The sequence below is a fragment of the Pinus tabuliformis genome, chromosome 6 (assembly GCF_031772625.1).
Source record: "Pinus tabuliformis cultivar Carrire ecotype Pingquan chromosome 6, CPIR1, whole genome shotgun sequence".
NCBI lineage: Eukaryota > Viridiplantae > Streptophyta > Pinopsida > Pinales > Pinaceae > Pinus > Pinus tabuliformis.
The window spans coordinates 398,117,495-398,139,286 of NC_142292.1; the positions used below are offsets into that span (position 1 = coordinate 398,117,495).

Consider the following 21,792-nt stretch of genomic DNA (forward strand, 5'->3'; position numbering starts at 1 on the left):
CGTAGCCATTGGTAAAGACGATGAGGGAGCCCATTCCTAAGCATGGAGGGCATGTTCAGAGGTGGAGAGTCTAGTCTGTAGGGAGCGCAGGGCATTCTGCCTTCCCAGAGATGAAAACAGAGGTTTCAGGGGCGCTACGAAAATATTTCGCATTGCGCTCCTCCAACAGTGTATTTCTGCACAATGTTTTGCCCAATTTTTTTGCATTCAGCTACCTCTGTTCCATTAATTTTGGTAGGAGAGTGGGTTTGTGACAGAGCTACGCCTGTGACAGAGTTACATTTGGTGTTGGTGGTGTTGTCTACTGAAAAGAGAGAATTCAATGCGAGCAAGAAGAGAAAAAGGTCGTGGAGGGAGACCTGTAGCTAATGCAGAACTCCGAGAAGAGATACAAATGCTGCAAGCTCGTTTAGAGGCCATGGAGACCAGTAGGCAACGAGACCTTGAGGCTGGAGATGACAGTGGATCGGAGGAAGAAGCTACAACGGAAAGAGCAACACCTGTGGATGAGGCTCCAGAAGTTAAATTGTTGAGGTTGGTGCTAAGCTTAAGCTCTCTGAGTTGTCCACCTATGATGGCAGTCTGGTAGCTAAGAATTTGATGGATTGGATTAGTGAACTAGAAAAGTATTTTGAATACGAAGAGATTGAAGAAGATAAGCGGGTGAAATTTGTTGTAACTAGGTTGAAAGGCCATGCTGCATTGTGGTGGGACAATGTGCAGGTTGAAAGAAGGAAAAAGGGGAAACCATTGATTAAAATTTTGGACAGGATGATAGCCAAGATGAAGGGGAAGTTTCTACCAAAAGACTATTAGCTATCCCTCTACAGATAGGTGCATAACCTCAAGCAAAGGCTGCTAAAAATTAGAGAATATACTGAGGAGTTTTACAAGGTGAATTTGAGGGTAGGTTATGTAGAAGACACCCCAGAGAAGACAACAAGGTATATCAATGACTTGAAGATGGAGATTCAAGATGAAATCAACAGGCTTTCACGCCGAATGATGGAAGAAGCATACCAGTTTGTCTTAAAGGTGGAAGAGAAGATAACAAGGAAGCAGAATTCAAGCCGAGGACGTGGTTTTAGGGGAAATAGATAGATAACTGGAAGAGGGAAGGCTCAAGTCCAAAAGAATGAGGTAGGTAACCCAGGGTAGCAAGGATAGTAAGAGAAAGAAGGTGACACTAGAGGAGGAAGACCTTACAGGAGGGGTAGAGGTAGAGGAAGAGGCAGAGAGACTGTCTATCAGTGCTATAAATGTGGGCATCTAGGTCACAAATCTTTTGAGTGTCCTGAGAATGAGAAAGGAGGACAAAGAGATGCATATGTAACTAAGCGAAAGTAGCAGAAGCGCAGGAACCTGTGGCGGAAAATGCACCAGAAATGGGAGAAGCTTTAATGATGAATAAGGTCTTGTTGAAACCAACCAAGGAGATTGCTGAACCAGCATAGAGGAAAGCCTTGTTTAGGACTGTTTATAAGGCCAGAGGAAAATGCTGCAAAGTGGTGATTGACAGTGGGAGCACTAACAATCTAGTTTCCACAGAAATGGTGGAAAAACTTGGATTGAAAAGGCTGAAGCATCCAACACCATATAAAGTGTCATGGCTACAAAAAGGTCACCAATTGTTGGTAAGTGAACAGAGTGAAGTGGAGTTCCAGATCGACTGATATAAGGATAAGATAGTTTGTGACATCATGCCAATGGATGTTTGCCACCTTCTTTTGGAGCGGCCTTGGCAGTTTGATAGAAGAGTAGTGCACGATGGAGAGAGAAATACCTATAAGTTTGAAAAGGATGGCATCAAGCACACCCTTGTACCATTAAAGGAAGAAAGTACAATTGGGACAAGTAGCTCAAAATCATTGTTGTTGGGAGGAAAGAAATTTCTGCAACAAATGGAGGAAGACGAGGTCAACTATGCGGTCGTTTTAAAGCCAAAGGAATACTTCCGCACATTGAAATTATAGATTTACTTGTTGAGATTCAAGAGATGTTGCATGAGTTTAGTGATATCGTGGTAGATGACTTGCAAGTGAGCTGCCACCCAAGAGAAGTATCAACCACCACATAGACTTGATACCAGGAGCAAGCCTTTCGAATAAAGTTGCTTACCAAATGACACCCAAGGAGAATGAAGAGATAAGGAAGCATGTTCAAGGAATGCTGGACAAAGGATTGATAAGGGAGAGCTTGAGTCCATGTGCTGTCCCTGTGATACTTAGCCCAAAGAAAGTCGGAGAATGAAGAATGTGTATAGATTCCAGAGCAATTAACAAGATTACAGTCAGGTACAGATTCCCATTGCCACAGATGGATGACATGATGGACTGTTTGAGTGGGGCAACCTACTTTTCAAAGGTTGATTTGAAGAGTGGTTACCATCAGATCCGGATCAGAGAAGGAGATGAGTGGAAGACAACTTTCAAGACCAATAGTGGACTATATGAATGGCTGGTCATGCCATTTGGACTGACAAATGCACCGAGCACCTTCATGCGGTTGATGAACGAGGTCTTGAAGGAGTTTGTTGGTAAGTTTGTTATTGTTTATTTAGATGATATTTTGATTTTAGCTGAACAAAGGAAGAGCACCTTAGGCATGTTCTAGAAAGGTTGCAACAAGAGAAACTGTTGATTAACCTGAAGAAGTGTACTTTCATGAAGTTTGAGTTGGTATACTTAGGCTTTGTCATTTCAAAGGATGGGCTGAAGATGGATCCAGAGAAAATAGAGGCGATTGTGAGTTGGGCTTCACCCAAGAACATTTTTGAGGTTAGGAGTTTTCATGGTTTAGCTAGCTTCTATTAGAAGTTCATCAAGAATTTTAGTGGTATTTGTGCACCTATCGTTGAGACAATCAAGAAGGATAGACAACCATTTTGTTGGACAACAACAACAGAGAAAAGTTTCCAGCTCTTGAAGAAAAAGATCACTGAGAAGTCGATGTTGAAGCTACCTGACTTCAATAAGCTTTTCCAGGTCAGATGTGATGCTAGTGGTACAACCATTGGAGCAGTATTGAGTCAAGAAGGCAGACTTGTTGCTTATTTCAACGAGAAGTTGAGTGACTCAAAGCAGAAATACTCCTCTTATGACAAGGAATTTTATGCGGTGGTTCAAGCATTGAAGCATTGGAGGCACTATTTGATGCCCAGGGAGTTTGTTTTGTTCTCTGACAATTCTGCATTATAGTATATAATGCAGTAACATAAGTTGAACCATAAACATGCCAAGTGGGTGGAATTCCTACAAAGTTTCACCTTTGTTTTGAAACATGTGAGTGGACAAGAGAACAAGGTAGCTGATGCTTTGAGTAGGAGGAGCTTGATCATGCAGGAGTGCCATGTGCAGATTTTGGGCTTTGACTATCTGAAGGACTTGTACAAGAATGATGTTGACTTCAGAGAGGCCTTTGAAGCATGCAAGAACCCCGTGAGCAGAGATACCAACCCCTGGAGGGAGTTTATGTTGTAGGATGATTTGTTGTTCAAAAACAGTTAGTTATGTATTCCCCGTTGTTCAATGAGAGAGAATTTGATGCAGGAAAAGCACAATGGAGGATTGGCAGGGCATTTTGGTGTGGACAAGACACTTGGGCAGCTAGAACACTTCTACTTCTGGCCGAAGATGAGAATTGATGTGCAAAAATATGTGGGCAAATGCAGAGTATGTCAGCATGTGAAAGGGAGGAGTCAAAATGCTGGGTTGTATACTCCTCTACCCATCCCAAGTAGACCATGGGACTTGATGAGTATGGATTTTGTTTTGGGTTTGCCGAGGATGCAACAAGGTAAGGATTCTATACTTGTAGTTGTGGACAAATTTACGAAGATGGCTCACTTTATCCCATGTTGCAAGACTAATGATGCTACACATGTGGCTCATTTGTTTTTCAATGAGATTGTTCGATTATATGGTCTGCCAAAGAGTATAATCTCCGACATGGACACCAGGTTCACAAGACATTTTGGAGGACTTTGTGGAAGAAGCTTGGAACGAAATTGAACTTCAGCTTAAACTATCACCCACAATTTGATAGGAAAACTGAAGTTGTGAATAGGATTCTTGGAAACCTATTGAGGAGTCTCGTGGGGGAGCATCCCAAGCAGTGGGATCGTGTATTAGCTCAAGCTAAGTTTGCATACAATGATTCACCAAATAGGAGCACCAGGAAGAGTTCGTTTAAGATATTGTATGGAATGCACCCTAGAGGAGTTTGTGAGCTGAGAGATTTGGGCAAACTTGAGCAGAGGAGTGTTGATGGGGAGGATTTTGCAGCAGTGATGAGTGAATTACATGAGGAAATAAAACAAAAGTTACAGGACAACAACCACAAATACAAATAGAGAGCAGATTCAAGAAGGAGAGAGGTAAATTTTGAAGTAGGGGACATGGTCTTAGCACATTTGAGAAAAGAGAGGTTCCCAAGAGGGGAGTATAACAAGCTCAAAATGAAGAAAATAGGACCTTGCTGAATACTCAGAAAGTTTTATGCAAATGCCTATGAACTAGAGCTACCTATGGGCCTAGGTATTTCACCTATCTTCAATGTGGCTGATTTGTATCCCTATCAAGCTGATGATGAAGGTGCCACTACAGCAAGTGGGAGTAATAGGGAGGTCAATGAACAACATTGGATAAAGCAGATGCCTATGGCAGAGGATCCAAAGGTTGAGAGAGTCTGGACACGAGGGTTGCAAAGCACACTAGGGGAAAGGAGTATCTGGAGTTTTTAGTGAAGTGGAAAGACCGTCCAATTGAGGATTCTACATGGATGAGTGCTGCAACGCTACAAAAGACAGGTTTTTCTATTGAGGACCTTATGAGCAGGAGTTCATGATCTTTTTCCTTTCCTGGGGAGTATGATGCAGGAGCGTTAGACCAAGCTTGTGGTGGAAAATGAAGGGGGCTTGACAATGTGGTGGATTCGCCACATGTTGGGTTGGAAAAGTCAATTTTGTCTCCTTTAGTGAGATTTTAAATAATGTAAATACAAACTTTGAATAAGTTGTAGAGTTTAGGAAATGAAGAGTCATTTTGTTTGTGTCTTTTTGACTTCCCTCAATTAGAGAAAAGAGGAAGTGTAACAATTGCCAAGGATGTGCATAAAAAAAGCTTCGATTGAGAGGAGGGGAGCTTCTTCTCCAGCGTCGAACCTGTACCCGTGAAGTAAATAAAAGAAATGTGTAGCATATCTTTCCATAGATCTGTGTTATTTCTGTGTGTGGTTATCTCTGTGTTTAAGTTGTATATACATTTGATTTCGGCCTAGAATCAATGTGACCCTAGGCCTGTAGCATTATGTGCTGGTGGACCTTCGATTTCTGAGCTGCGGTCGTTATGCGCACTTGTTATTGTTACCCAAATCATTAGTTTGTAGACTCTTTGTTTTGTAGACAATGACACGGTTATGCTAATTGAGTGTGCTCAATAATTTGATGAGTGGATGTTGGGTGCAGACAGAGCAGGAGGAGATCATTTTCTATAGAAGACAACGTGAAATAAGAACAAAAAAAGAAAACCTCAGTAACTCGACTGCAGGATAGAGAGCCTTTGTTATGGATGCTGTCACGGTTCTGTTGGAAGCTGAGCGTAGCCATTGGTAAAGACGTTGAGGGAGTCCATTCTTGAGCGTTGAGGGTGTTTTCAGAGGTGGAGAGTCTAGTCTGTAGAGAGTGCGGGGTGTTTTGCCTTCCCAAAAATGAAAACAGAGGTTTCATGGGCGCTACGAAAATATTTTGCAGCGCGCTATGAGATTATTTCGTAGCGCCTCCAGCAATGTACTTTTGCACAATGTTCTGCCCAATTTTTGCATCCAGCTGCCTCTGTTCCATCATTACACATGAACTCTTTTGCTCAACATATCAATGCATCAAACCAACAGTGAACCAATACCATCACAAGCATTAAACTCAACGCATTAATCATAGGCATAACAATCAATGCATAAAAGCTTGAATATACTTATCTTATTAAAATGTGCTCAACAACTGAGATTGAGACTTCAACCCTCCACCCAACCGTAGACAAGCTACAACCACTATTACTTGTAGCTGTCACTCTTGAGCCAGATTCCAAAGCTTGAGGTGGAGTATTTTCAGAGGGAAGGCTTCAACAAATGCGTAGTTGAACCAAAATACCACCAAGCCACCTTGCCTTCATTCCCAAGGGCAGGCAACTGCTCTCTTTGTGGTGCTTATGCCTAGAAAGTTTTGAATAGGATTCTTCAACTGCTTTATAGCTCTCTTCAATGCCCAATAGTGCTGCTCGAGATACTACCTTTTCTGCCTCTTCTACAACAGTTCTAAAAGACCACTATCTCTACCCCTCGTGTTGTTGAAAAGTAACTAGGTTCGGTCTTCATAATGACATGTGTCATTGTGATTTTATGTAATTGATGAAAAGAAAGAAAAATAAAGTTATTATTATGCTTGTCTCATGGGTTTCATGAGCAAGGAATTTTATTTTAGTAATGGCTCCCATTGTGAGCCTTTAGGATTAAGTCATCTAGTCATAAAAGTCAAATTGAGTCTATGTCATGTATGAAGGACCCTTCTTGGGCATATTACACTTATGTAAGAGTCAATAGAAATGTCAAGCCCTCCAAGACAAGCACGAGGCATCCCTCTTCAAGTCGGCTTCAAATGTAATTAATTGTCTCCTAACAATCATGCCAGCTTACCTTCTTCAGATCAACTTATTTAAGTGGCAAAACACTATAAATAGAGTCATTTGAATTTCAGTTAGATACAGATTTTTGGACAAGAGTTTAAGGGGTCTGCAATTCGGACAAGATTACAGTGCGAAGATAAGACTGCAGTAGGGTGCAGCGCAAGGTAAGTGCTGAAGTAGAAGTGCGAGGTACGGCAGGAGAAAGAGCCGAGAAAGGGTAGCCAAGAAAGTGTGCAATCTGAAGCATAAGGCAGCAATACAGTGCAAGATAAGGCAACAATGTAGTGCGAGGTGAAGCAACAGTATAGTGCGAGGTAAGGTAGCAGTACAGTAAGTAGTGCAGGGGTAGCAGAGCAGTGCAAAGGTAAGAAGGTAAGGGCAACAGTACAGTCCTCTAAGGTCCTCAAGGAAGCTGAAGTAAGGAACAGTTCTGAAGCAGTGAAGAGGAAACTGAATTCTAAAGGGTAGCCAAGAAAGAGGAAGAAAAGCAAGAAGAATCTTATCAAGGAGGTTTTGTGTCTTGGTCTTGGAAGGGAAAATAGGTCAAGGGTCTTGGTCTTGGTATTCGTCAGTTGGAATCTCTATAAGAAGAATTTGTGCGGGTTTTCCTCTCAAAGAGTGAGAGGTTTTAGCCCTGGCTGACAACCTATATTTTGTGTCTCTTGTCTCTTTATGGTTTATGCATTGGTAGTTGTTTGATGAAGCAGAACACTAATAACCTAAGTAAAAGAAGATCCTAATCTAAAGAAGTAAAAGCACTCACAAGCAGTTACTAATAGAAGAGAAATCACCTAATATCATTGCCCTAGATTTCTCAACACCCATAGCTTCCGCGTGCCACGAGGTTTTCTCTCCCTCTGTGTATTTTACGTGTGTCTCTTTGTTTTCCCCATCGCTCTAGAGTACGCATAGATCTCCCCTTTTAATAATTTCTGGGTCCTTTCCCTTTTCCATCCACGACTAATTGCCCCCTTCTCAATGATTTCGCAACAGGCCCCCCCGTGGAAAACACAACCCATGCTTCTTTTTTGCTTGCTAAGGGAGTCAAAGGACACTTGTCCCTATCCCTTTTTCTTTTAGTTAATTTATGGCACCATCAACCCACTCAAACAACTAGGACTGATATTTAAAACAACAATTCCCTCAAGTAATCTCCTGCCTCAAGCAATGGAATATGTGTCCCTCTCTCAGCCTTTTAAAGTCATTACAATTATTTACAAGAGAGAAATATTAACCAGGGGATATCATAGGCATTTTGTTACTTTTTCAATGAGCTGGTTTCTCTTCTTGTGAGAGGAATTGAAGTACTTATGATTTTATTCATTTAGTGAAGGAAAACAAACTAGGATCTAAAGGTTTCATATTCAAAGGATGCAGATTGTTGACCATACTTCGTCAGTAGTCCGCGAGAGCAATGTACAAGGAAGTGGAGAATTTTTTTCAAAGATTAAAGTCATTAGTCAGCACTAACTCATCATTGTAAACCCAATTTCTGCAAGGTCTATTATAAATGATGTTAATATGACCATTTAATTATGTAACAACACCTAGGTAAGCCCTTGATTTTGGCAAAGGATTTCATCCTAGGAAGTTTTTTAACTTCCTTGAATTATGTGTGTTTGTAAACACGCATAATCGACATAGTTTTTCTTCTAGCTATAACCCCAAAGCTAGGATGGAATTCGTTGACAAGGTCTTAGCTAGCATTTATCGAGTCTATTGTAAAAGTGTGTTTAGGAATAATTTTTGTGTATGGTCCCTCGTAATCAGAACACCATGGCTAAATTATTTTATTATAAGCACATTTGGTTTCATACTAGCTCATATTGTGTCACAAAATTAGGTAATGTCTTGAGGGTTTGGTCTAAATATGTATTTCCCTTTCTAAGGGCTAAATCAATTGTAATATTTTGATGTAAAAATATTTAAATTATTTTATTATAAGCACATTTGGTTTCATACTAGATCATATTGTGTTGCAAAATTAGGTAATGCCTTGAGGGTTTGGTCTAAATGTGTATTTCCCTTTCTAAGGGCTAAATTAATTTTAATATTTTGATGTAAAAATATTTTAATGCATTGTCCCTCACAATCAGACACCATGGCTAAAATATTTGATGGTGGAAAATAATTAAATCCCCTCTAGAGTCAATTAATTAATTTTTCTGGCAAAATTAAATAAAATCCTAAGCTAGAAAATTAATTAATTTTGAATCAAAAATTAATTATAGAGAAATTGATTTCTCTTCAAGTGGAAAATAAGCAAAAATTTCGCGGGTCAAAAGGAAGTCAAGGTTTGGAGGTCCTCCACCAAGGGAAAAATGGATATTTTAAGAAAATTTGAGCCCTTGGACCTTGGTGGTTAAGTCAAAGTCATTTTTTTGAGAAAATTAATCCAAAATATTAATTTTTGGATTAATAAAAAATGGTTTTTAAGAGAAATTCGAATTTTTCCTCAAAAATAAAAATTTGACAGTGGAGATTAAAAGAAGATCAAGTTATTTTCGATGGTCGAGATTATTTTGACAAGGATCAAGCCAACTAGCCATTATTTTCCACTTGGAGGGTTTTTCTCTATATAAAGAAGCTATTAGCTTCTATTTCCCATCTTTGGGTGAAGTAATTTTCTATTGATGTACTGAGTTTTTACTCTACTGGAATTATTTTTCTCATAATAGAAAGACTTTGGGGTTTCAGTTCATGGTGTTCTTCTATCCGTTGATCTGTGGTATGTGCTAGTTTATGTGTTTATACTCTATATTGTGTTGAATATTACAACTGTTATTTCATTTGTCGGTGATAAGAACATTCTATTGGTACGAGTTATCTTAGGTGATTTGATTCACTATATGATCTAACAGTTTATTTTAAGATTGAATAGAGATTTATAGGTATGCTAGCCCTTGGGCTCCAAGTTCATAGACTGTGGGGAAAGACCGATTTTGTTTGGGCTCTAAGTTTTCATTGTGACGAATTATTTAGCAGGAGGGTTTTGGCCGGTTATATTTTTCGAAATTATTCATCCATGAAATTTATTTAAAAAAAATCCTCAAAAATTATATTTTGATGTTGGGCTACAAAGATTTAATTTGCTAATGAGAGCTACGAATTTTATTTTGTAAATATTGTAGATATTTGTAAATTAATCTAACCCTTGTTTGAATTTTGTAGCACCTGGGGTTTTGGGAATTTTTTATTTTTTTATATATTTGGGGTTTTGGAATTCTTTGTATTCATTTTGCAGGTGAATTCTCAAGCCACCAAGAGAAACCGATTTGTTCTGAAGAAAATAGCCCTAAGGCTAGGGTTTGATGGATCTCTCTCATTCAAGTGTGATGCCTAGCCTTCTTGAGCAAATTCATTGGGGTTTTGAGTCACATTTAGGCCTAGGAAGACAAGATCTACCCCCTAGACCTCCTCCAAGCTCAATGTTCAGCTAAGAAAGGAAGACGCTGGCCCTATAATGTGAAATTTTGGCATTTTTGGGCAATTTTTTTGAGTTTTCACTAATTTTTGTTGTCTTTGCAGGGGTTTCAATTTTTGTTTAGGCCTCCTAGGCCTAGCCGTGGCCTTTCTAGCCCCTGCCGCAACCTCCTTTGCTTTACCCAGTGAGCCGCAAACCTTCTTTAGGCTTGCTGTGAGCCCTAGAGGCCCCCTTTCTTGAGCCACAACCCTTTTTAGGGCCTTGATCCCTTGCTGCAGGTATATCTCCCCTTGCTGTGGCCTTAATAGGCCTCCTATCCACCTCGAGGCTCGGCTGCCCTTGTTGGCCTCCCTTTACCCCTGCCGTAGGCCATTAGGCCTCCTTTCCCTTGACGACAGCCTGTTTAGGGCCTTCCTCCTCGCAACGCAGGCCTACAAGGCCTCTCTCCTTCCATCGTTGCCCTTCCTTGGCCCCTCTCCCTCCATTGTTTGCCTTCTAGCCTCATCGTTGGCCTCTTTAGCCCTCCTCTAGCCCTCATTCAGTCATTGATTGAGTCTATATTGGTTTGTTGCCTCTAACACTTGTTTTGCAGGCATTTCAAGTGTTTTTTGGGGAGCTAACTTTGTGTTTGCAGGAAGACACTTTCGTTCGAAGCCTAGTCATTCATCTACAAGGCCATTTGGCCTAGTGGTTTGCCCTCTAACCCATCCTTTCTCATCACTATTGTATCTACAATTCTGAAGCATATTATTGAAAGTGGTATCTTCAAGGCCTAAACACATCTAAAATAGTACCAAATTCATTAATCTTTCACTTAAGGCTATAAACATTGGTTTTGTAGTTCATTGGTTGCACATAAGTGAAATTTTGGAAGACTGATTAAAAAATGAGGTCTGATATAATCACCTACAGCCACCAAAAGTCACCTACAACAATGACAAAATTACATGACAGTTAACTTGCAATCACATTTCATGATTCATCATTGATAAATCATTGACATTGGTTGGGCTTGCATTTGCTTGGCATATTTTGTCATTTTTGGGGGACTGCCATATTAATTTAGGGTCTAATATATGCATCATAAGGTCTGATCATAAGTGTGACAGTGTCGTGAAAAGTAGTAGACAATCATTTAACTCCATTGGGCATATTTGTTTATGATCTTGTTGTTGGCAAAGTAGTTTGATTGAGCTTCCTCTCTAGTTCTTCTCTTGCATGCATTTGCATTCTTGCACTCAAGCATTCACTGTTAGCAATTTCTCTTAAGATAAGAACATAAGTACTCTAAGGATAATTGGCTAAGATAATTTTGCTGCTCTTGTTCTCTCAAAGTATCATAAGCTAAAGAGTATCATTGTTGAGTAGTTCTAATTGTGAGTTTGGTGAATATGCTCTCTTTCTCTCATTGATAGCTAGCATTATTGTGACATTTGTCTTTGAAGAAAATTCTCACTTGTCATTGCTATCATATTGCTATTTACTTTGGTGTACTAACTTCTTGTTTCTTGCAAGTGATGCTTCACATCTAAGTTTATAATCTTGCTAATCAAGTCACTCTTAAAGCACTTAATTGATCATCATAGTTGTGATAAGAGTAATCTTGAGATTATCTAAAGAATTGCTAATTGTGTTCATAAAGAATTGAAGTTTCCTCTTTTGTCTCTAATTAGCACATTGGCATTGTCATTTCATGAGAAATTAATCACCATTGTAATCTTGGATAATCTAAGTAATCTCAACAAGTTGCTAATTGTGTTGAAAGATTATCATTGTCTAATATCATCGTTAAACATTGGACTTGCATATCTATTGTTATTTCATGAGCACTTGTCTATTGTGATATTTGTCATCCTGTTAACATTTTTTGGTGCCATCTATTTGGTTTGTTGAACACTTTCTTTTGGTGAAGATTGTCATTATAAATTGTTAAGTATTTCTCTTCATTGCTCTAATTTGAATTTACTTAAAACATTTAACAACTTCACCTTAAGGATAATCACTCATATTTTGCATCCACATTCTAGGATTAGCCTTGCATTAATTAATTTACCTTCAAGCATAAGCTTGGTTGAAAGACTTGAGGACCACCTTTCTCACCCAGCTTGCGAAGTCTATAAACTCTCTTGTGGTTAACACGATGACCTTGCAGTCATCAGAGTCATAGTCTCTGCAGCGCCGGAGGCATCGGATGGTGAGAACTCCAGGGAGGGTTATAGTTAATATAGTCTTTGCTGTCTTTCCCTGGGTTTCTCTCCACAACTTACACTAGAAACTAGTTTCAAAACAATTGAGAGGAAGGATTCATTTAAATAGGCATCTAACTTAAAATTTATCAAGATCTTGCATTTCACTTAGTTTTATGTGTCACATTTTATATAGGATAGTGAACATCCTAGGCAACAACTGTTCATCTGGTGACTTGGTAAATAATTTACATTAAGCAAGTAATTTGACTCCATTAAGGCACTGGTCTCTCAAATAATTTAATCTAATTGTGCTAATAACTGAACCTGCTAATCATAATTAACCAAGTTGCTAGGCCATTCAGTTGTCTCTCCTTGACTTGTTGGTTGCTGGTAGGTCTTTTATCCTCACATTTCATAGGGACTACCACCCATAACCTGTCCTCGGGTTTCTCTCCACAACTTACACTAGAGACTAGTTTCAAAACAACGGAGAGGAAGGATTCATTTAAATAGGCATCTAACTTAAACTTTATCAAGATCTTGCATTTCACTTAGTTTTATGTGTCACATTTCATATAGGATAGTGAACATCCTAAGCAACAACTGTTCATCCGGTGACTTGGTAAATAATTTACATTAAGCAAGTAATTTGACTCCATTAAGGCATTGGTCTCTCAAATAATTTAATCTAATCGTGCTAATAACTGAACCTGCTAATCATAATTAACCAAGTTGCTAGGCCATTCAGTTGTCTCTCCTTGACTTGTTGGTTGCTGATAGGTCTTTTATCCTCACATTTCATAGGGACTACCACCCATAACCTGCTGTAGGGAGACAACTAGAATGGAGAGAGTGGGGATCAGAGTGACAGCCCCCACTTTGAGTCGTTGTCGCAATCACTTGTACAATTTGGGCGACAACACAGATCATGTAACAATGATAGACTAATTGGCATTACTGATTTATTAACAAATCCTGTTGTACATGCTTTGTATGTACAATACTTGAACATTTTGATTTTGAAATATGAATCTAATATAAGGATTTGATTAGTGAGTTTTTATATTACATGATTTATAGTATTGAAATATGAATGTAAAATTGTCAAGAAATTATGATTCTTTTTGAATAAAGCTTTTCGCTTGAAGTGGGTCTTATCGATAATTACATTAATTTACATTCTATGTTTTACAGTTATGCATTATCTTTGTTTTGTTTTTAATTTTTTTTAAATACACATATATGGAATGCACCCTTCACCCCACATTCCCATGCACGTTGTTTTTAACACTGGCATCCCTCTACTCACACCTGCAACAATGAACTCTGGTACCATGATCTGAATAAAGGGGATAACAGCATACAGTGATTTTGGATTAGAGTAAAAAGGGTCTCTGTTTGAGTGTCAGAATGCTTTTGTCTGGCTGGTTCTTATTTACTTCAGCATTTTCAAATTCTCAAAATGTTCTGGTCACATGTCTTTGAATGCTGGAATCCAATATTATTTTTATGACAGGCTGCAAGTCTTGATGCCATTCCTCCTCTTTTACATGGAGGCCAGTTGACCATACAAGCAGTGGTGAGTCTTTGCTTTTTGGCATATTCTTGAAGCAGTGTCATTCATTTTTAATGTTTAAGCAGCCAACTGGGAGAAAATGTTGTGGTAATTTTTTTGTGGCTATAGGTTTCAGACATGGAAATATACTTGACAACAACAGATAATGCAGTTAGGGCCAGAGGTAGCTTCCTCCATGCCTGTCTGTATGGGATGTGTATGCTGGTGGAAAGGAAATCATCTATTTATTTCATTGCTTCTTGTTTCCAGAATCCATATGAATGGCATTCTTGCATCCATTAAGCCAGTTTTTCTTGGCTAAATATCGCCTTTAAATTTTTTATGCAAGGGAATGTGAAATGAATTAATCAATAGGAATTTTGAAAGACTAGAATACCATAGCCTAAAATGGCCTGGAATGCATTGTTGAAAGTCTGCTAAAAACAGCCTGGAACTGCCCACAAACTAACCAAGTCTCTGAAATGTTCAAATAGATGCTCTTGTATAGATTTTTGAAATTTATGTAGTTAAAGTGCACTGCACAGTGTGTTTGATTACACACTATATTATTCCTCAAAAACTAAATTCTCCCAAAGAATGTGGACAAATTGCATTGTGGAAGGTGGACTACGTGATAATTATTATCCCATACATCCTGTTTGCAATTTGTTTTGTTGTTTTTTTGTGTAATTGTTGATGAAAGTAGTTTTCTGTTCTTAATTTATCGCACAGCTGCCTTAAACAAAGCTTTTTATGCTTGTAGTACCAAGCAACTTCCCATGACTCACGATTGCAACTAATCAAATTCACCAGCCCTGCAAGCAGCCAATGTGATCTACAAATGATTTCCTATGTTAATTCACTGGTTAACTGGTGTTTGGGTCCCTTTTTATAAATGGATTAACATGGCCAATATCGTCCAATTGTTGACACAACTTTCAGAGGATGTCAAAAGATCAAAAGTGACTAACAAATCAGTTTTTAAATGTCAAAGAAAGAAAAGTGGGAGCATAAGGTAGACTACTATTGGAAGAACTAAGCTAGAAGAAATAGGATGTTGCTACAATAGGTGAAGGTAAGATTGTCTAGAGTCTAAAGAAGTTCATGATTTCTAGAGACTAATTAATGAGATCTAACAAAGTGGAAACCATAAAGGTCATGTTAGTTTTCAGAGAATGATTAATACTGCAATGAATTTCTAAATATTAGTTCAAACTTGCCAAATGACATAGTAAGTTCAAATGTGGGCAACACAAACTCAAGTTAGGGGATTTACAATTTGTTGGATGAACTTTATTTGGAACTATGCATTAAAAGAATAAATTAGAATGACAGTTTTCTACTACCATGCATGATACTTTCTTTATTGTTGTGCCTATACTGATTCACGTGGTATGGATGGAACATAGATGTAATCACATTGTGAAACCTTAGTAAGAGGTTGGGGTTGACAGTGGACACTATGGGGGTAGACTGACAAGGTCATCATGTGGTCAATTTAGGAGAAGAGAGTTGGAGAGTTAGAAAATATAGGCTGACAGGTGGTAGCAGAAGGTACAATGCATATGTAAGATCCCCTCTTAGGAATGATCAAAAAGACAACTATGTTTGATAGTTATTTCAGTGACAATTTTCGTCAAACAGTTTGTTTTCTCACTGCTGTAAGTGTAAATTTGGTTTGTTTAACTCAATGATGTATATGATAGACAGTCTGTTAAGTTTAGGTATGTTCTATGCTTAGAGATTTATTTCAATTTTCATAGTTAGCTCAATATCTTTTCCAGATTAGCAATCACATTAGCATTAAAGTAAACTGCAGATAGAACATAAACATAAATTGCAGAAGACAAGCTAAGACAAGGACACAAGATGTGGCGCTAGCCAGAGACAAACCCCATTGTGGGGAAACCCTTGATCAATTCTTTTTATATGTTCTTCAATAGTTCAGCAGAGGGAGAGAGATAGTACATTTACAACAGAAGTCAACACTTTGACTTATCTAGATAAGAGCATAGATCATTTTTAAGAAGATGACACATGAGATCAGTTGAAGACATGCTGCTTCAACTGATTCTGCAAGGTGGCTCCTTCACCTATAATTGTGCTGCATCTCGTCATCATGCTGCACCTCACCATGCTGCACCCATCATCACAATGCTGGACCTCATGACCATGCTGTACACATCGTACTGCTGCACCTTATGCTGCACTGCTGTCCCAGTGTTTAGCACAGCTGTACCTTGTGCCACTGCTGCACCATGCTGTCACCCATGTGCTTGTTGTACGATTGCTGCTTTGTGTACTTGCTGCACCAAGTACCATACTGCTGTCCCTTACAGTCATGCTATCACTATGCTGCACCATTCATGCTGCACTTCATTATCACTATGAAGCTGATCTGATGAGGGCACTAATCTCAATGGATCAGTTCTTAATAAACCCTTGCTATGATGCTATGGCCTATGGCCTAGCACATAGCAATTCTGAAGTAAAATCATCAACTCCAAGGAGCAGACTTCAACCCTTTCCTTTACAGTAAAGCTGTGGTTTATCAAACAGTCCTTAGGACATGATTATACCAGCTCCCTTCATCCCATAGTCACCTACAACAAACATGTATTAATGCTGTGATAAGATGTTTCCTTACAACCACCTTTGCTGTGAACATATCTATTAATGAGTGCTTCTTTAGGACTACTTCAGGTTGAGCATAAGGACCTCCATTTACAGCATTTTAGGGCTTCATCTGAACCACATATAATAGCAGATTAGTATCATTAATAGATGCGGATTAGGGCTTCCTTCTAGGTCTCAGTAGAGCCTCCTACATACAGCTTTAGGAAACCTCCTCTTGTCTGCGGATAGGGCTTCCTTGACAGCGGATAGAAGGTGATTTACAGACCTGCGTTTAGGGCTCCTTTAGAGCTTGACTTGACAGTGGATGAAGTGTCCCATAGATTGCGGATTAGGGGACCCTTTTAGGCTGTGCATTGTAGCTCCCTTAGACAGCGTTTAGGGCAAGGGTTCATCTCTAGGATAGCGGCCTGATCTCTGCGGTTAAGGCTCATCCTTACTGCAGCTAGGATATCCCTTTAGGACTGCAGCTAGCTGTGAATAAAACTCTTCTTCCTCTGCGGCTTGGAGCCTCCTTTAGGGCAGCGTAGGTGCTTCTCTTCGATGAGATAATTCTCCTGTGGGACAACGTCCATAGGGCTGGCTTCATTGACTGTAATAGGGCAGTGTAGGTGCTTCTAGAAGACCTTTTTCTTCTCCACGTCTAGGGCTCTTTATGGCAGCGTTAGGGCATCATTAGGCCAACGTATATCCTAGGGCACTCCCTCTAGATCTCTTCTTCATCAAACCGAAAACAGAATGAAGAGAGATCACAACAGTGTGTGTGTTAGAAATGACTTTCAAGTCATCTTTTTTTATACTAAAACGTTAAGCACATGTGAGGTTGATTTGGTTGCTGGCCGACCTTGACGAATTGTCCTATAACACAAATAAATTCATATCTCTATGAATACTTATCGGAATTAGATGATCGTTAGATCAATTCTACACCTCTCGATGAGAGGGATCTAATAAAAATATCAGCTGCCATAAATAAGATGACCCACATGTAGTTTGGCCCTAGTTGCCAATTTTAACACTCCCTCTCAACTAGGGAGAACTCCATCCGCTGATCCACATGTCCGACTATACTTTCTCTGCCATCAGTGCCTTGCACTGCTCTGCTCTACTGAATCATGAAGAAGAAGAATTGATCGAAAATGTTTCATACCATTCTCTATTGACCTGAAGTCAGTTTTATTGATCCCAGATCAATTTCACAAGAGAGTGTCTCAAACCACTCATACTAATCCCAAATCAGTTTCATTGATCCTAGATCAATGGAGGTCATCCTAGCATAGGGAGTATGGTAGATACAATGATGCGTCCATCGATAGTACTACTATGGTCCCTAACCCCATTTCCCTGCTCATTGGCCAGATGAGAGGTACTTCCCATGAGTCCCAGACTGCATGGGTAGGATGCCTCGACAGGAGAACCATTCATACTGTCCCTAAGTCGCCTCGGGGTATCACAGGGGAATGTTGAGCCATTCACCCTATACACAACGCACCATTAGGGGAGGGTGAGTCGCCTTATGGTTGTGTGTTGCTCTAGTAAGTACCCCAAGCCCCTCGGAGCTCCCAGAGATCAATGCATGCAACATGCAGGGCCCTCATAAGAAGGTCTCTAAACGACTCCAAGTCGTTCGGGAAAGTCACAAATTTGGCCTTTCCCTAGGGCTTAGACATAAGGTTTGCGACTTGTACATCAGTCTCAATGCGATGGAGCCTCCTCGCTCATCGACGTACCATATCCCAGATAAGGTAGTATCTGATGTCTATATGTTGGAGCAATTATAGAATATGAGATTCCTCAATAATCGAATTCCCCTTTGGTTGACACAAAAGATCACGGTGGTATCCATCATGTGTACAAACAACTCACTGAAGAGCTTCCGCAACTAGGCAGCTTCACACGAGGTCATACTCGTAGATATGTACTCAGTCTCAGCGGTGCTCAAAGCAACCGTCTTCTGCTTCCTGCTCATCCAGGATATCAAATAGAACTCAAAGAGAACCAACACTCGGAAGTGCTCTTGCGATCCTCCATACTGTCTGCCCAGTCAGTATTCGAATAATCATGTAGCTTCATATTTTCGGCAGTATATCTCAATCTATGAGAGATTGTGCCCCGAAGATATCTTAGAAGATCCTTGGCACCAATCTAGTGAGGCTTAACCATATATGAGCTTACCATGCTAACTGCAAAATCATATATCTGGACAGAAGTTCACCAAGAACCTCAGTGCTAGAATGAGTTTATGAAACTCAGAGGCATTTCCCAAATCAGGTCCAGCATCCTTACTACATAACTTTTGAAAATTAAGATCCATCGAGGTAATCATGGGCTTGCAGTTCATCATTTCAAATCCAGAATCCAACTCCCTCTTACTTTTGAAAATGAGAGGGTTTGCACCTGTCAGAAAGAGGTTGTCCATAGAGGGGCTAGTTGATAGTTGTCTATCCTCCACAACCTTCAAACAATGGTTTGGATCGGTTTCACTCCTAGTGAATCTCAGCTTCATCAGACAACTATCAATCCTCTCATATCAAACCTGGGGTGTATTGCTTCAAGCCATAGAGGGCTTTCTTCCACCAGCACACATGAGATCCCCGATCATGAATCTCAAACCCCTCAGGTTGTTTCAAACCTGTGGACCTGCTACATGAGGGGAATGGTCCCCTTGTAAGATTTTCCTTCGGTACATCTCAGACATGTACCTTCATGCTACTTTTGAATTCAGGCATCCTCATCATCATTTGACTTACATCGGGTAAGGCCCCATAAGGTAGACCTTCGGTGCTATGGATGAGATGTGTCAACTGACATGGTCCCCAATGGACCATCCTGCAACTTGATAGAAATTTCCAATCCTGAACCCATGAGTAAAAGCATCATAGAAAATTCTATTTCCAAACACGCACCTTTCCATCGATGAATGCCATCCTGAAGCCTTTGACTTCCATTGCCGAAATGGAAACTAGGTTCTTCTTGTCATCAGGTACATAAAAGAGATTCTGTAAATGAATCGAGTTACCCTCATTCAATTGAGGGGTAATATTCCCTACACCCTTTTCGGGATAGGTGGCATTGGCTCCAAGTATAATTCCACGGTTGTTTCCATCTCTTCCAAATTAAAGAGAGCACCCTTCTATCTGTTCAAGTGCTTTGAAGCACTACAATCAATAAGCCATATTTCCCAAAGAATCTAAAGGAGAGGGCCAATACAAGATAACACTTCTTTATCTTATTAGAAACAACATTTGATTCTTCATACCTGGGGTTCCTTGCTTTCTTGAAGAGTCGATCGTTTCCTTGATGACCTGCATTCCTTGTCATTCCTTCGATCATTGAAGATGTCCCTGGAATGATTGTTATCATCATCAAGTGATGTGTTCCTGTCATTCAGACATTCTTCGCATAATGGCTGAACTGATTGCAAACAAGGCATCTGTCTTTCCTTCCACCCTTAGATCTGGACTTCCCATTGAAGTGATCTTTAGGTAGGCCATCAGAAGCTTCCGCTGCGCTATTATGATAATGTTCTCTGCTTTGACTTCACCCTTGGCGAATTTGAAGAGGGATGAGGAATCCATTGATCCTTTTGTCCTTAACCAACTGTCTTTGGTGATTGCACTTTCACTCTTGCTTGGGCTTTGTCTTCACCTCAACTTTGATACCGTGTTAAGCTTAGGTATGTTCTATGCTTAGAGAAATTTATTTCAATTTTCATTACTAGCTCAATATCTTTTCCAGATTAGCAATCACATCAGCATTAAAGTAAATTGCAGATAGAACATAAACATAAATCGCAGAAGACAAGCCAAGACAAGAGGACACAAGATGTGGCGCTAGCCAAGGACAAACCCCAATGTGGGGAAACCCTTGATTAATTCTTCTTATATGTTCTTCAATAGTTCAACAGAGAGAGAGAGATAGTATATTTACAACAGAAGTCAACACTTTGACTTATCTAGATAAGAGCGTAGATCATCTTTAAGAAGATGACACATGAGATTAGTTGAAGACATGTTGCTTCAACTGATTCTCCAAGGTGACTCCTTCACGTATCATTGTGCTGCATTTCATCATCATGCTGCACCTCACCATGCTGCACCCATCATCACAATGCTGGACCTCATGACCATGTTGTACACATCATACTGCTGCACCTTATGCTGCACTGCTGTCCCAGTGTTTAGCACAACTGTACCTTGTGCCATTGCTGCACCATGCTGTCACCCATGTGCTTGTTGTATGATCGCTGCTTTGTGTACTTGCTGCACCAAGTACCATACTGCTGTCCTTTACAGTCATGCTATCACTATACTACACCATTCATGGCGCACTTCATTATCACTATGAAGATGATCTGATGAGGGCACTAATCTCAATGGATCAGTTCTTAATAAACCCTTGTTATGATGCTATGGCCTATGGCCTAGCACATAGCAATTCTGATGTAAAATCATCAACTCCACAGAGCAGACTTCAACCCTTTCCTTTACAGTAAAGCCATGGTTCATCAAACAGTCCTTAGGACATGATTATACCAGCTCCCTTCATCCCATAGTCACCTACAACAAACATGTATTAATGTTGTGATAAGATGTTTCCTTACAACCACCTTTGCTGTGAACATATCTATTAATGAGTGCTTCTTTAGGACTACTTCAAACTGAACATAAGGACCTCCATTTACAGCATTTTAGGGCTTCATCTGAACCATATATAACAACAGATTAGTATCATTAATAGATGCGGATTAGGGCTTCCTTCTAGGTCTCAGTAGAGCCTCCTACATACAACTTTAGGAAACCTCCTCTTGTCTGCAGATAGGGCTTCCTTGACCGCAGATAGAAGGGGATTTACAGACCTGCGGTTAGGGTTCCTTTAGAGCTTGACTTGACAGCAGATGAAGCGTCCCATAGACTGCAGATTAGGGCACCCTTTTAGGCTGTGTGTTGTTGCTCTCATAGACAACATCTAGGGCAATGGTTCTTCTCTAGGATAGCGGCCTGATCTTTGCGGCTAAGGCTCATCTTTACTGTGGCTAGGATCTCCCTTTAGGACTGCGGCTAGCTGTGAATAAAACCATTCTTCCTCTGCGGCTCGGAGCCTCCTTTAGGGCAACATAGGTGCTTCTCTTCGATGAGATAATTCTCCTCTGGGACAACATCCATAAGGTTGGCTTCATTGACTGTAATAGGGCAGTGTAGGTTCTTCTAGAAGACCTTTTTCTTCTCCATGTCTAGGGCTCTTTATGGCAGCGTTAGGGCATCATTAGGCTAGCGTATATCCTAGGGCATTCCCTCTAGATCTCTTCTTCAT

At 39.9% G+C, this 21,792-nt stretch overlaps 1 protein-coding gene across 2 annotated transcripts in view; it reads left to right on the plus strand.

Annotated features, from left to right (window-relative positions):
- LOC149258983 (MMS19 nucleotide excision repair protein homolog) overlaps nt 1-21,792 on the plus strand; it is a 419,217-nt gene that overhangs the window by 10,371 nt on the left and 387,054 nt on the right. Inside the window, exons 2-3 of one of the 2 annotated variants that reach the window (XM_089417142.1) lie at nt 13,807-13,869; nt 13,975-14,029. In XM_089417142.1, the coding sequence (XP_089273268.1) occupies nt 13,807-13,869; nt 13,975-14,029 (118 nt within the window). The remainder of the gene's footprint in view (nt 1-13,806; nt 13,870-13,974; nt 14,030-21,792) is intronic. The other variant, XM_089417149.1, reaches the window with a different exon arrangement.